The sequence below is a fragment of the Lissotriton helveticus genome, chromosome 2_1 (assembly GCF_964261635.1).
Source record: "Lissotriton helveticus chromosome 2_1, aLisHel1.1, whole genome shotgun sequence".
In the NCBI taxonomy this organism is placed as follows: domain Eukaryota; kingdom Metazoa; phylum Chordata; class Amphibia; order Caudata; family Salamandridae; genus Lissotriton; species Lissotriton helveticus.
Window position 1 is genome coordinate 536,075,204 of NC_136059.1, and position 14,782 is coordinate 536,089,985.

Genomic DNA, 14,782 nt, shown 5'->3' on the forward strand with positions numbered 1-14,782 from the left:
AGATATGTGTCAGATTCGGGGTCTCCTGGTTAGATCTCTTTTAGACCCAGCTAATGCAATGTGCTCGAAATTCTGCATGGAAAATCTATGTCCACAATCATGAGCAGTGGATGCCATGTTAGTTGTTTAGCTTCAAGGGTTACTATATGCCTTCAAGCTGATTCCTTTTCTACTAAGATTCCTTCAAAAGAGGTGAGAGGAGGGGGTTTGAGGGTGGTTCTGATAGCACCCTATTGACCTAGACGTCATTCCTTCTCTCATCTGGGACATGACTTTCATCTCCCCTATGACCCATGTTCATGACAGTTTTCGACTCTGACCATGGCCCATTACCAGGGCCTCAGGTTGATGGCTTTACTATTGAACGGTTAGCTCTGGAAAGGTTGAATTGTCCAGAACAGGTTGCTCTGGTGATCCAGTTCTCAAGGAATCAATCAACCCTCTCTCCATATAAAAGGCACTGGTCTACATTTTCTAAATGTTGACTTGCTAAATCAGAAGACCCTACTTCAATCGATCCCTTTCAGGTTTTAGATTTTCTGATGGAGGGCTTAAGGGGTTGGCTCAATCTACATTATCGTTCCAGTGGGCTGCAATTAAAGCATTCCATCTTTTTCCAAGATCCTGGATAAGGTATCTACATTGGTGACAAGACTTATAAGGAGATTTAGGTTGAAGAGACCCATGGTTCATAGTCCTTTACCATCTTGGGATCTATCCCTAGTACTCTTGGGATTACAGGGAAGCCGTTTTGAAACTTTGGAGGACGCAGATCTTATATATATTGCAAAATTGTGACACTGCAATGTGTATTGTATGTTGGATGTAATACTTGATGTTTTCCTTTTGTATAATTTAATTGTGTAGCACATTTTTGTAATTCTTTTGTATTGTGTATTCTCTCTTTGCCATTTAAAACTTCTTAAATAGTTTCTTTAAAAAAAAGGTATAAATAAATATACTGGACTAGATTTAACGAATTTGTTTATTTAGTCTTTAAATACCAAATACTAAATCATTGAGTAAGGGGGCAATTTTGTGTATGTCAATATTATAGGGTCCAGCCCTCCCTCAGTCCCGCTAAGGACCTATCTCCTTTCCGGTAAACAAAATGAGGCAAGGGTGGGGCAGGTAGTCCTGGGGTGGCTGAGTGAGCTAAAGAATGGTGATGGATTAAACCCAGATCAGTTGACTGGGGGTGAGTGTTTGAGTTGCTCAAACGCTCCGTCCATCATCCCCTTTTGTATCGAGTAGCTCAGACACAGCATAACAAAGTATTGTCAAATCTCTGATACTAATAAAGAATATGGACTAGACTTAGAGGCCAATATGGAATGAACATATGAGCTTCGCTTCCCTTACGCCCACATTCCATACCTCCTCCCCCACCATCCTAATGGCATACGTGAGGCTCCTGGTCACTCCACAGACCATACTTTTAAGCCCCTGGGAAAATGTTTGAGAGTACCTATGGTTTAGAACATCAAACTACCCCTTTATTGCTCATGGTTCAGTAGCAAAGGGAAGAAAGGTATCTACAGCTTCTTTAAATAGGTGGATTTGCTGGGCATTTTCACAGGCTTACAAAAATGAAGCACAGTTTCTACCTGGTAGCATTCAAGGGTGTTCAACCATGGCAGTTTCAGCCTACTGGGAGGAGGATGACGAATTATCATGATTGGAGATATGCAAAGCAGCCACCTGCTCATCACACTTTTCACAGGCATTATAAACTCAATGTTACAGATGCTGTGAATGATAATTTTGGTTTGGAGATTATGTCTTCACCAATAAAGAAATGTTTTGGTAAGAAATAAAATTATTCTGCATCCATGGTGTTGATGCAAGTTTATCAACTTGTGAGATCCTCGCAGTAGCCCGAAGAATCAGATTCAAGGTAGCTTTGCAATTGAGGTCATTGTGGTCAGCACAAACAGTCACAAATAGCCCAAAACCTATAGGTTTTCCCCTTTTCTTGTAGAGGAGTGTACTCTGATGCTAGCCAAGGGTCCAGGACCTGGGGAGGCACCTCTTGGGGATCAGGGTCTCACTCTAGCAGAGGCCAGCATGGCTCAGGCAGGCCCAGTTGCAGGTCCAGGTCAGTCCAGTTGCAGCAGGTCAACTGGGCAGTTGCAGGGAGTCCTCTGGAGCTTGTTGTCCCCCTGTAGCTCAGAACAGGAGTCACTCCGGTAGACTGGATAAAGGGAGCATATCCACTCTTCCTACTCAGAGTAGCAGGGCAGTCCTCTGGGGAATAAGGCATTCCTCAAGCAGCAGGGCAGTCCTCTGGGGAACAAGGCAGTATTTCCACTTGAAATGTCTGCAGGTCCAGGAATGTACTGATGAGTGGCCTGGAGGTCCAAGAATACCTGGTGTCAGCCTTTGAAGTGGAGGATCCCCTATACTAACCCCACACCTGGGTCTGGAATGTTCTTCCCTTTCCCTGTCAAACTCCAAGAAGTCTGGGGGGACAAAAGGCTAGTGTCAGGTTATTGTGTGTGTGCTAGAGGCAAAGCCCTTTGAAATATAAGTGGGGCTGAGTACAGCTCCATCCCCAACCATGCTTGAAGTATTATCCACCATGTCCACACCTATTCCCCTTGTGTCACTATCTGGAAGAAATACACAAACCCCAACAGCAGAGCTATTATATGATGTGACCCAGGATACTGGAAGAAGGCACCAAAAATGCCAACTTTCTAAAAGTGATATTTTCTGAATTGTGAATTAAACTCCAACTTTACTATTAAACAGAATTTTAAATTGCAATTCATTTGAGTTGAAACTGCATATTTCTATATGTTCCCAATCATCAGTTATCCTTTATTAAATGTAATAAAGGAACCCCATGTTAATCAATGGGAGAGGTAGACCTAACAGTAGTGAAAACGACTTTAAGAGTTTTTTACTACCAGGCCATGTAGAACTTAAATACACATATCCTACTTTTTAAATGCAATGAACCCTTCCCTATGAGCCTTCACGGTCTACATTAGGGGTGACTTATAAGTATTACAAAGGAAGGTTTAGGCCTGGCAAAAGGTTTATTTTGCCTGGTCAAAATTGAATTTTAAAACTGCATCTCAGGCTTCAGTGGAACATCTGTGACATGTTTAAAAAGGCTACTTCAGTATGTGGCATAATGAGTGCTTAAGGCCCACTAGTTGTGCTTAATGTACAGGCCCTGAGTTCATGTAGTACCATTTAGTAAGGACTTACAATTAAATTAAATGTGACAATTAGGTGTAAGCAAATTTGACCATATTTGGAAGAGGGCGCTGCCATGCAATATCAGTAGAAATGTGTAGTCAGCACTGGGGCAGCTCTCTCGCCCTCTAGAAATTGATGACAAGCCTGCAGATTGTATAATATATGGAATTGAAACTGGAATAGTCCCATGTCCTTTGCTGAACCTTCCTGCAGTGATTACCACTAAAGGAAACAGAGAGAAGGCTCTGAAAGAAAAAAGATTGTTTTCTACAATATCTGTGCCACTCTAAAGTATGTATGAAACAGAATCCCATTTGCGTGGGCCTCTAAGTGACATTTTCTCTGTTGAGTCTTTGTTTAAGGCTATATTAAAAGACATGGAGTGACCACAGAGAGAATTGAGTATAGAATATTGTCAATGGAAAGAGTACCAGGGGAAATTAAGGCTCAGAATTTCATTTCTAAAATTTAAAATGATTTGGAATGCCTGGGTGGTTACTGTGAAGAAGGCACTGCATCACACAAAAGTCTAAACTTAAAGAAACCAGTGATTTCAGGATTGCATATACACATCCATCCCTAAACTGGAAGCCAAGGCAGAATTCCTAGTGAATGAAGCTAAGGCATCAAAGATTTATATCTTGTGGATGCCTTTCAAGAGCTCTAATATCACTCAGGCAAATATACAGTGCTTTATGATACAGGGAATATGGCTCTGAGATGCCCAAGTGAATGCTGTGGAGGTCATACGGATTCCCGCAAATAGCCCTTCTAGTAAGTAGTCCGAAATGGTTGTGTTAATAGCAGAGCTGGGAAACACAAGAAATGTGAAGTGGTGACCAAGTGATAAACAGGTGAAAAAGAGGGACATATCAAAAACAGGTATTGAATTTACATATGAGGAGGCCTGAATGGGCCATCAAGGAGTTGATGCCTAGAACTATGAGACCCTCCTTATGCATTGGCAGCATGCTCAATGTAAGACCTATCCAAGTGCCCATGCAGTCAAGCATAGGTAAATGATTTAATTAAATACTATATTCTCTTAAGGTTTGGAGCTATGTTTTTTGATAGAGAAACGTGGCAGTTCATTAGCATTTGGACTTCATTAACAGAGTGCATGAAAGCTTTTGACAAAGAAATATTGGACATCTTATTTATCTGCACTCTTGAATTTGGATTTGGTTAAGAATTGATTGTGAAAGGGCACCTTTAATGAATAGCCAATCCAAATAAATGGAATCTAGTCAAAAACATTTGATAAATGAATGAATGACTGCACTTATAAAGTGCACAGCTACTCAAGCGTGTCCCGGTGCTTAACACGGCATATCAGGTCGAGTCACTAAATAAGTGAGCTTTTAACAGTTTCCTGAAGGCAGTCGCATTCGAGGTGTTTCTTAGTTGGAAAAACAGCTGATTCCAAATTGAGGCTACTTGAAAAGAGAAAGAAGCCTCCTGTGCCTCTTTTTCCTGATGAGTGGAACAACCAGTAATCGCGAGATCCTTGAGCGTAAAGATCTCGAAGGACAATATTCTAGAATCCTGGTGTTAAGATACTTAGGACCAATACCATGTAAAGTGTGATGGAAGATAGAACTTTAAAGGTGATTCTTTTGTTAACAAGAGCCAGTGCAGTTACTTACGAAAAATTGACCGAGGTGTACGTTTTGAGAGTTGATCACAGCATTATCATTCTCATACTGGCCAAAAATGGATAATGGCAAAAGTATGTTTACCTTGATATGCAATCCCTAAGAGGCCTTGAGGTCGCTCCATTCTACAGAGCTTAATTGGAATAGCACTTCTCCAACAAAGATCATGTTTCCATATCATACCCTAGAGTGAATCAATGTCCTTTTCAAGGACATCCACTTGTAGGAATGAAATAGAACACTTTTCGTATGCTTGGATTAATGATTACAACGAAGAACTGTAAGGTGGCTATTAACCCTATTTAAGTCACCCATGGTGGACTCAGCTGTTCTTTTTTGTAGTCTAAAAAGGTTTCAAAGACAGATGATTATCCAATGTAAGGCTGAGGTAGTGAGATATCAGGAGTCACTTTCAGCTGTTTACCACCAAGAAAACATTGTTCAACTTCAGCCTTCCCTCCAAACTGCAAGATCTTAGATTTTATCAATGTATCTTTAACTTGCGGCTTGCACAATAGGCTCACAGTCTCACCAGGAGGCCTAGACAAGGATGGCTCAAAACAACCATATCATCCACACCAGTAATATGGCAGCAGTGTCTGTCACACTGGTCGCAGCTGCAGTAGCAATAATAGAATTGGCAGTAGAGGGTCAGGCAGCAGAGGGTACAGGTAATCCAAATATTTGTTTATGGGGTTGATAAGTTGTGTGTCCTGTGCAGGCCCATTGTCATTTCCCTATGTTAGCATGAGCAAGTTGCAGAATGTCCTCTGCTTTGCAACGTTACTAAACAAAGGTATCATGCTTTGTGCAACACTGTGCATTCACACAGAACTTGCTGTTGTTTCCGCGTTCTGTTCTTTCCTGAAATTTAGTCTGAACACTGTAGACTAGGTCAAACAACAATGCCCCTTGTTATTCTATCTGGTCAGACCCTAGCACCTAGACAAAACATGCAAATGCAGCTGTTGTTTAGGAACACATACTTTTGTCGTATAGGTATGCATGAATAGGTAAAAACACACTTGGAGAGGGATCTTTCCAGGGAAGAGATTGTGACGGCACTTGAGATGTAGAACTTTCATCTGTATATGCTAAGGTACGGGGTCTGCCACCAACACCCAGAGATCTTCTCATATATAATCATTCTGCTTCTGTAGAAGGGGAGGGAGGTTAGGCTATCCTGTCTTATACAATGACAGCTCCTTTTATGATTTATGAACCAGGGCCGGACTGGCTACCGGGCAGTTGTGTGTGCTGCCGTGCTGGGGGCTAATTTCGTTGATGGGGACCTGCGTCTGCAAAACGAAATTCGTTTTGCTTTTTTTATTTCAAATCGCACGCAGCTCCCCATCAACGAAATAAGCCCCCACCACAGAGAAATTAGCCCCTAGCTCGGCTGCACACACAACTGCCCGGTAGCCAGTCCGGCCCTGTTATGGACCACTTCCTGTGCTCACTGTATTTGTGTTAGGCATTTTCTTACTTATTGTGGCACGTATACTGCATACTAGAGCACAATAGTTAAAGTAAACATTTCACGCTTTCCTCGAGCCTCTCTAAGATCTTATTGTGGAGTAGTACGAGTGTATGAGCGAAAGCATATGTCCTGTAACCGCGATTCCTGAGAGGGTCGGGTGTGTTGTGTTCTGGGGTTCCTAACCACTTGTGCCTCTGTAAGTGAGTAGGGGGGGGGCAAGTGAAACTCTATAGCTAGTCGGTCCCGGGCTCATGGGTACTTAGGTGGTAGGATACCTTCCTTGTTTTTATCACACGGTTTTATCACAAGGCTTTCATAGCACTCTGTACTTCCAACGCTTGTTACTGTCTGTAAAGATTTTTATTAATTATACAATAAAATTGATTTGACTCAGCCTGGTTCCCCAGCTCCAAAGTCAGAAGCTCTGGCCATTACGCCACATCCTCTCCCCCTATATCAATAACGAAACAAACCAATTTCTAGTTATAACGCCGTATACTGATAAAGAAAGCCACCAAGAGTTTGCATAGAGTGAACAGTTATTAGTTTTCCATTCGAAAACGATCAATTTCCGCTTTAAACCTACACAATGCTGCACCAGCCAGGCATAACAATGCTGGTATTCCATGTGCCAGGCAGCGCCTTCCCACTTCTCGTAGCAACGGGCATACCTGCCTCGCCCAGGGAACTGGAAACCAAACACAGGGCAGGATTACGTGTTTCACACGCCAGAAACCAGCTCCCAGTCAACATGATGTGTATATGGAAGAACAGAAATTAAAATAGAAAATGAAAATAACGTGCTCAAGGAAGATGCAAGGGGTACTGCAAGCTAGACGGATGCCATCAGCACGAAGAGCAGCCGGACGAGCCTGACCGAGCTCTCGGCTTTCCACAGCCTCCTTCCAGTGCACCGAGGAGAATGACGACCTCAAAAAGGAAAGTCACTTTCAACCGGAGACCGATTTACGGTGAGTGCAGCGCATTAAGCAAAAATAAAACAAGCCCCTAGGCACTATAGGAAAAGACACCTGCCTTGCTTTCGAACTGCAACAGGATCAGTCTAGAAAAAAACACATTTGATCATCCCTTTTGTATCCGGAATTTTGCATGATTGCGTGGAAAGAGAATATTTTTGTATAATCATTAAAAAAAATACATTTTGATCCAGTTTTGTGATGTATGCATGGTGGTATGACTCAAACAAAATAAAACAACGTACGTGGAAGTTGCTGCTCTGTGAAGATACCGAATCAATCAATTACGACACCCTTCTTAAGAAAATAGGAATTCTTGGGTGGTATCTGGTCTAGCACTTCCTTGTCCTATGTGGCAAGCTATCTGCCCCTGCCTGCATCACTGGGTATCAAAATGGATGTCACTATTCATTTTGACAGATTGGGAGAGTCAGTCAGTCAACATATTTTAATAGAATAAAATAAACATAACATTTGAGAATCATTTTCCAGTAATACGATAATATCTTCGAACTTCAGAATATTCACGCAAATCTAAACAAAAAGCAACATACAAAAATCCCACAAATAAATACAATGTATTACATAAGTTTACACATTTATATTTTATCAGAGTAGTCTTTTTCAGGTAGGGCTCCACAGCCAAATGTGATGTAACGCAGGATGAAATGACACAGATATGGTTACATTGGCCTTGACCTTGTGAGCTCCACTGCTTCACAAATGAAGAAAGCATTTACTAGCATAGCAGAAAAGAGTGGAAAACCTGCGCAAGGGAAGCACTTCAAGGGGTCATCTGGTGACAACGAAAGGAGACCCGGTCCCACAACACAACATTTTGGAGGCCCTGTTGATGGTGATAGAATATGCGAGACTGGGTGAAGGAAATTGGTTTTTTCTCTACAATGGCCCCTTTTAATGAGACATCAGTAGACAAAATGCAACAAGTCCGGATTGACAGGGATTTTCTCGGTGAGCTTCAGGCTAGAGAGTAGGGAGCTGCTTTCAGAGCAGGAGGGGCCATCAGAACCTGCACATGAAAGCAAGCATGCCGCATGAAAGCAAGCATGGATGAAAGCAAGCATGCCGCATGAAAGCAAGCATAGCTGCATGAAAGCAAGCATGGATAAAAGCAAGCATGACCGCATGAAAGCAAGCATGCCGCATGAAAGCAAGCATGCCGCATGAAAGCAAGCATGGATGAAAGCAAGCATGCCGCATGAAAGCAAGCATAGCTGCATGAAAGCAAGCATAGCTGCATGAAAGCAAGCATGGATAAAAGCAAGCATGACCGCATGAAAGCAAGCATGACAGCATGAAAGCAAGCATGACAGCATGCTAGTCACGGCCTACTGGAGGTGGACCCTTCCACGGAGTTTTGTCTGGTTCTTTCATATAGAAGGTGTTCCCCCACAGAACTGTCATCTTTTGTATGACGTATCTCCTGGGCATTTCTCCTGGCTGTTTCCCTGCATGATCTATCTTTTTTTGCACAAAATCACCTGTTCATTTCTAGCAGCAGTATTATCAGCCTCTTGTGGGAGGCTCATCTTTATCACTTGGCTCGAGTAAGGCAGGAGGGGATCTGAAGGAAAGGAAGTATGGGGGAAAGACTAAGCTTCGTTTCCTTCATTTGTTGAACTTGTTTGATTTGATGTAGCTTTATTAAGTGTGCAAATACCCACATGGGTGTCCTGGCGCTGTCAAATTAGGAGGCGACACCCGACTTACAACTGCAAAAGATGAGTTTTATTTTTGTTTAAACATTTTATTGGGCATTTCAATATAATAAGACATACAGTAAACAAATGTATAGAAAAGACGAGAAGTAAAGTACATCACATTAAATTCAGTTATCAGGTCTCAGTCCAACATGAGAGTGAAGTACTCCTATCATTGAGGAGGTACGAGCCACAGTGTAAAGTAGGTCAGAGAGAGGTATCGTTGTCTGATTGCGAGCTTTGGAACATTGGCTACAATAGGAGGCAATTTACTTATCGTTAAGAAAGGGATAAAAGATGGAAAGAGAGAGGACAGAGAAGAAGGGGGAAAGAGCGAAAGGAAAGAGGGCAAGGGACTGGATAGAGGGGAGGCTGTTTGGAGGTTAGAAGGGGGGGAAGGGATATCCCATAACCCGGCCAAGTTGGTTTGTTAGCTGGGTTTTGTTTAGATGTGAGAGTCTAATAGGGCCCAGAGTAGTCTCGATTTATAATTATCTCATTTTGGTTAAGGATGATGTTGTCCGCGTTTCTACGGAAGCAAAGCCAGGCCCACCAAGTGTGGGAAGAGATAGATTTGAAATCTCTCCAGTCGCAGAGAATTATTTTTACACCCAGTGTGTGTAACATGTCGAATAGTAGTAGTTCTGTTCTGTTTAGTGGTGGGGGTGTTGAGGAGGGACCAGGGCCTAAGGAGATTAACACTGGATCCAGTGATACCCTACAATGGAAGATGTCATTGATAGTTTTGTCTTCCCAGTACGACTGGAGCATGGCACAATAAAAGATCATGTGGTCAAGATCGCGCACTTCTGAGAAGCAGTTTCAACATTTGTCTGATTTAAGAAGGCCTAATCTGCAGAGGTCAGCTGATGTCCAAAAAGTTGTATATAGTGACCAATATTTGCATTGGAGTATAATCCGAGATATCTGAAGCTTTGTGGAGTGTTTCCAAATCAGTGACCAGGTATTATCAGTAAGTTGGGAGTAACCTTCCATAAGGCAGGAGTCTGAATACTTTTTTGGGTATTTATAAATGGGGTTAGAGGCCGATTCTTGGAAAATCTTGCAGATTTGTTATGCTTTGGGAGTGTGGATGGAGAGTGTGGCACGTTTCTTAAGTATACTCGGGATTTGAGGGTTTCGGAAATGTTGATGGTGGTTTATTGCTACTTTGAGTTTTAGAAAGTTATAGAATTCTTTACTGGGAACGCCTAAGGAGGCTTGAAGTAAGGAAAATGGGATGGGGTTGTTTCAGTTGATTACATCTTTGATGTATAGAATATTGTGAGATGACCAGGAGTGCCAGTGGAGGGATTTAAGGGTCAATTTTTATTAATGGGTTGTACCATATGGATTCGTATGAGGAATATTTAATTCCGAAAGAGCAATTCTTGTCTAGGTGTTTTACAACAAGTATTGTATATATCTGAGAATGTTTAAAGAGTGTTGAGGTTTAAAGTGGTCCATAGAGATAGCTGCAAGTGGTGTGAAGGGTTGGAAGAGGTCTAGCTCGATGTCTGTCCACAGGGGAGGGGGTTTGTGCAGAACCAATGCATGGATTGCTTAAGCAGGAAAGCCAATTGCATCCTACTGATGTTGGGTAGGCCCACTTTCTCTTTGCTGAGTAATACGATTTTGGAAAGCAATACTAAGTTTTTTATTATGCCAGGTGAATTGAGTGGTGGATTTGTTTAGATTTTTGAAGGACTCTGATAATTGGAGGGGGAACATACTAATGATAAAGTTCACTTGTGGAGCATTTAGAATGTTGGTGCACTCTAGTCTTCCCCACCACGTCATGTGTTTGGGTGACCAACTATCTATCAGGTCCTTGATCTTTTTCAGTGGGATGTGTTTAATAAGTGTGCATGATTCGTGGAGGGATTTGCTAAGGTGTTGGCCTAAGTATTTCAGATGGAGGTGGCTATGATAATTGAGGGTGTGCAGGTGGGAGTGGGTGGAAAAACTTCAGTTTTTTCTTTGTTTAGTGTGTAGCCAGAGGCATGGGAATAGGCACGATTAGCTTGAGGATTTCCAGGATAGCTGCTTCTGTATCTTTCGAGAAGATGAAGACATCATCCGCATAGGCTGCTACTTTGCGGTTTGTGGGGCCAAAGAGGGTGCCTGTGATGACAGAGTTATGATGAAATTGTTTAAGGAGATGTTCTATTGCTAAGAGGAAGCAGGGGCGGCTCCACAGAAATGGCAGAAGAGCATCAACCCACAGCCCACACCAGCAGATGATAAATAAAATGACAATAACACAGTTATTGTGATATTATTTATGCTGTCTGTCTGAGCCCCGCAATGACTATAGGGCGGACAGGGCTGGGCATGTCATGGTGGAGGAGTAGAGTGCACTCGTAAGTGCGCATGTGTGCTTGGCCGGCCGTCATAGGCCTGCAAAACACACATGCCCAGTTATGTTTCTCAAACCGTCTTTGTTACACAGCCGGGTTAGAGAAAAGGCACAGGTCTGAGCGGCAAACGAGGCCACTCAGACCAATCCTGGCGTTGACTTCATATGAGAGGAGCGTCTGGATTGAGTGTGGAGCCTGTGCTCTTAGTGCCCATCCCGTTCCAACCCAACGGCATTGAGAGGAGTAGTGAGGCAGACGTCAGCGGGAACGGAGAGGCAGGTAAGTTTTTTTGAAAATAATTTTTATATTATTCCACCCCCCCTTTCCCTAAACCCCTGGCCTCCCCCAGTGGCCGCCCTTCCACTTAAGAGAGGCACCCGCCACCACTGAGAGGAAGAGTAGTGGTGAAAGGGGACATCCTTGCCTGGTTCCTTGGGGGAATTTGGATTTTTTTTGAGAGGGAGCAATTGACCTTGGCTGAGGAGTTATTATATAGTACAAACATTTGTTCGAAGGTAGTTCCAAGGTGAATTTTCAAGTTACTGATCTTATAAAAAGCCAGGAGATCTTATCAAAGGCCTTTTCGTCATCTAGAACCATTGCCATCGCAGGAGAGTTTACAAGAGGCAATAATTTTAATATGCGTGCAAATAATCTTATATTGTCATAGGCTAATCTCCCTTTAATGAAGCTCATTAGAGCAGGGTGGATTGGAGATGGGAGAAGTTTTTCCAACCTGGAGCAAAGGATTTCAGCATATAATTGGCAGTCTACATTGAGTAGAGAAAGTCGTCTAATTTTTGGTGCCTAACGAGTCCTTATTATCTTTGTGGATAACTGAGATTAGAGCTTCGGTGAAGTCTGGGCCTGTTTTGCCGTTTAAGGTATAGAAGACGAGAAGGGATTTCAGATAAGGTGGAGTAGGGGTTTAAAGGTTTTGTATAATTGGCTTGTGCAGTCATCTGGCATGGGGGCTTTTTTTTAGTTTTAACGTTTTGATCACATTTTTCATCTCATCTGACTCTAATGGTTTATTAAGTGAGGATTGATCCCATTCCGTGAGTGAGGGCAGGTTTATATTCCTCAGGTATTCCTCACGATCCGCAGGGGTTGGGTGTCGTTCCGGATAGTATACATTTTTATAATAATGGCCAAAGGAACTTGAGATTTCTTTGGCTTCAGTTTTCATTTTGCCTGCTATGTTTTTGATAGCGTTAACGGAGACGCTCTGGCTTTTCACTTTCAGGTAGTTCGCAAGAAAATGCCTGCCTTTGTTAAACTCACATAATGTTTTCGCCTTATAGGCATTCACCCAGGTGTGTGCTCTCTTGCTTATTAGTTTGCTGATTGGTATTTTAGAGTTTTAAGTTTGACTAAGGTTTCAATGGACTGTTTTGAAATCAGGAGGCGGCATTATAAATAAAGGCACCTAACCGCCACACATACACATACCCCTTAGCATCGACATCCGACATCTATACTTACATAGTAGAAAACACAACCTTTCTCAGAGTTTATCTAAACACACCCACTATAATGCTATAAAGCTAACCAACTCACTGTCAACCGCCAACTACTTAACTACTCAAACACCTCCAACACCTCCACAACATCAATCGCTCCAATCACATTCTACCTCCTCTTACCACAACATCTACCAACAACACATAGGACAACTTTATAAATTCGATTTTTCTGCTCTCGATTCCTCACATTGTGTTAGTCTCATGAATGTACGATCTTAACAGTTTCTTGCAGCTTTCGCTCAATTTTATATTTAAGTTGTTTGCTGGTTTTCCCGTTTGAAATTAATCACAAGTAAGGTAGCCAACTCCAGTCCAGAATCCTGATCTGTAATGACTCAACTGATTTATATTGATTCATTGATCACAAGTAAGGTAGCCAACTCCAGTCCACGATCCTGATATGTAATGCCCAATTGTATTACATTGAATCCAGAAAATGCATATCTTTACAGGTGATGTGGTATATGTGGTATTTGTGTTGCATGAAATGTAATCCATGATAACATATTTGATACTCTTGTTTGAACCGTAAAGAAGTATTGCAGCTCTTATGAAACGTGTCACAATCAGATTTTTATGTTGCACACCTGTAATGTATAGCAACACATTTACATCAATTAATCATTGCTCATTGCCCTGTTATTGGAATTGTTTTGCTTAAGAGCTCAAACTGCATACATGTCAGCGTACTTACCGGCATTCTTCTTCCGGATCTTTATCTTCTCCTCTGGCTGTCACACTCCCCCTGCCCAAATGTTTTGCTTACTCCCTCCGAGTGAAGCTCCCATCTGCTGGCTGCGTGGAGGCCACTGTCCCCACATTTCGTGTATGTATGCTTCCTCTGACATTGTTACTTTCTTTAGTTTCTCTGCTCTCTCCTATCTCTCTCTCTATCTTCTCTATACCTTCTTGGCTTTCCTTGCACTTTCCTCTTACCCCCCTTTACCCCTCTCCATTCCAGGGAACACCCCAAACCAACAAGACTGGTCCTCCCAGCCCTAAGGTCCATCTCATGAAAATGTGCTGCTATATCTCCCACCTACACTCCATGCGACTCAAACCTGGACCACAACCATCACAATAAATATCATGCCTATCAACACTCTTAAGATTGTATCACTTAATGTTAAAGGCCTCAACCACCTGGTGAAAAGAAGGAAATAGTAGAATACTGTCATAAACTAAGAGGAGACATCCTACTTCTTCAAGAGATCAGATTAGATAAGGACATTGCCTACAATCTCCTAAATAACTGGTATTCAGAACTGGCCTGCTCACCTGACACAGACAAAAAGAATGGTATCATCACTGTCTTTGCCACATCCTCAGGTATTAAATTAATTAAAGAAGCAATGGACACAGAAGGTTGATAGGTCATCTCCCAATTCATGAAAGACACCCAAGAACTTTTCATCGGAAACTTATATGCACCCAGAGCAGACTGCCCCACATTCTGGATCGACCTGAATAAAAGGCTACATGAAATCCCAAATAGTTCTAGAACCCTAGTATGAGGGGACTTTATCCTCCCAATGGACCCAGTACTAAATAGATTGTCACTCTGTAAACTCAGACTTCGGGAAATCCCATACATTCATCCCAAATGAAAAAGCTAACTACCTTACACAACCTCTCGGGACATTTGGAGGCTTTTCAACCCAACCGGCAGTGAGTTTAGTTTCTACTCAAACTCCCATAACTTTCACTCGAGAATAGACTATCTTCTCAGAACATAACTCCCTCCTGCTCAAACCCAAAGATTGAATCATCATTTCTGATCATGCCGGCATTTCAGCAGATTCAGCAGATATCCCGATTACTTACTCACAAAATGTGGATAGACTCTGAGGACT

The 14,782-nt window shown here is 42.3% G+C and overlaps 1 protein-coding gene across 1 annotated transcript in view; it reads left to right on the plus strand.

Annotated features, from left to right (window-relative positions):
* Positions 1-7,065: 7,065 nt before the first annotated feature.
* Positions 7,066-14,782, plus strand: part of LOC144819414 (uncharacterized) — an 87,995-nt gene continuing 80,278 nt past the window's right edge. Inside the window, exon 1 of the mRNA XM_078677311.1 lies at positions 7,066-7,316. Within this exon, the coding sequence (XP_078533437.1) occupies positions 7,268-7,316 (49 nt within the window). The 5' untranslated portion in view covers positions 7,066-7,267. The remainder of the gene's footprint in view (positions 7,317-14,782) is intronic.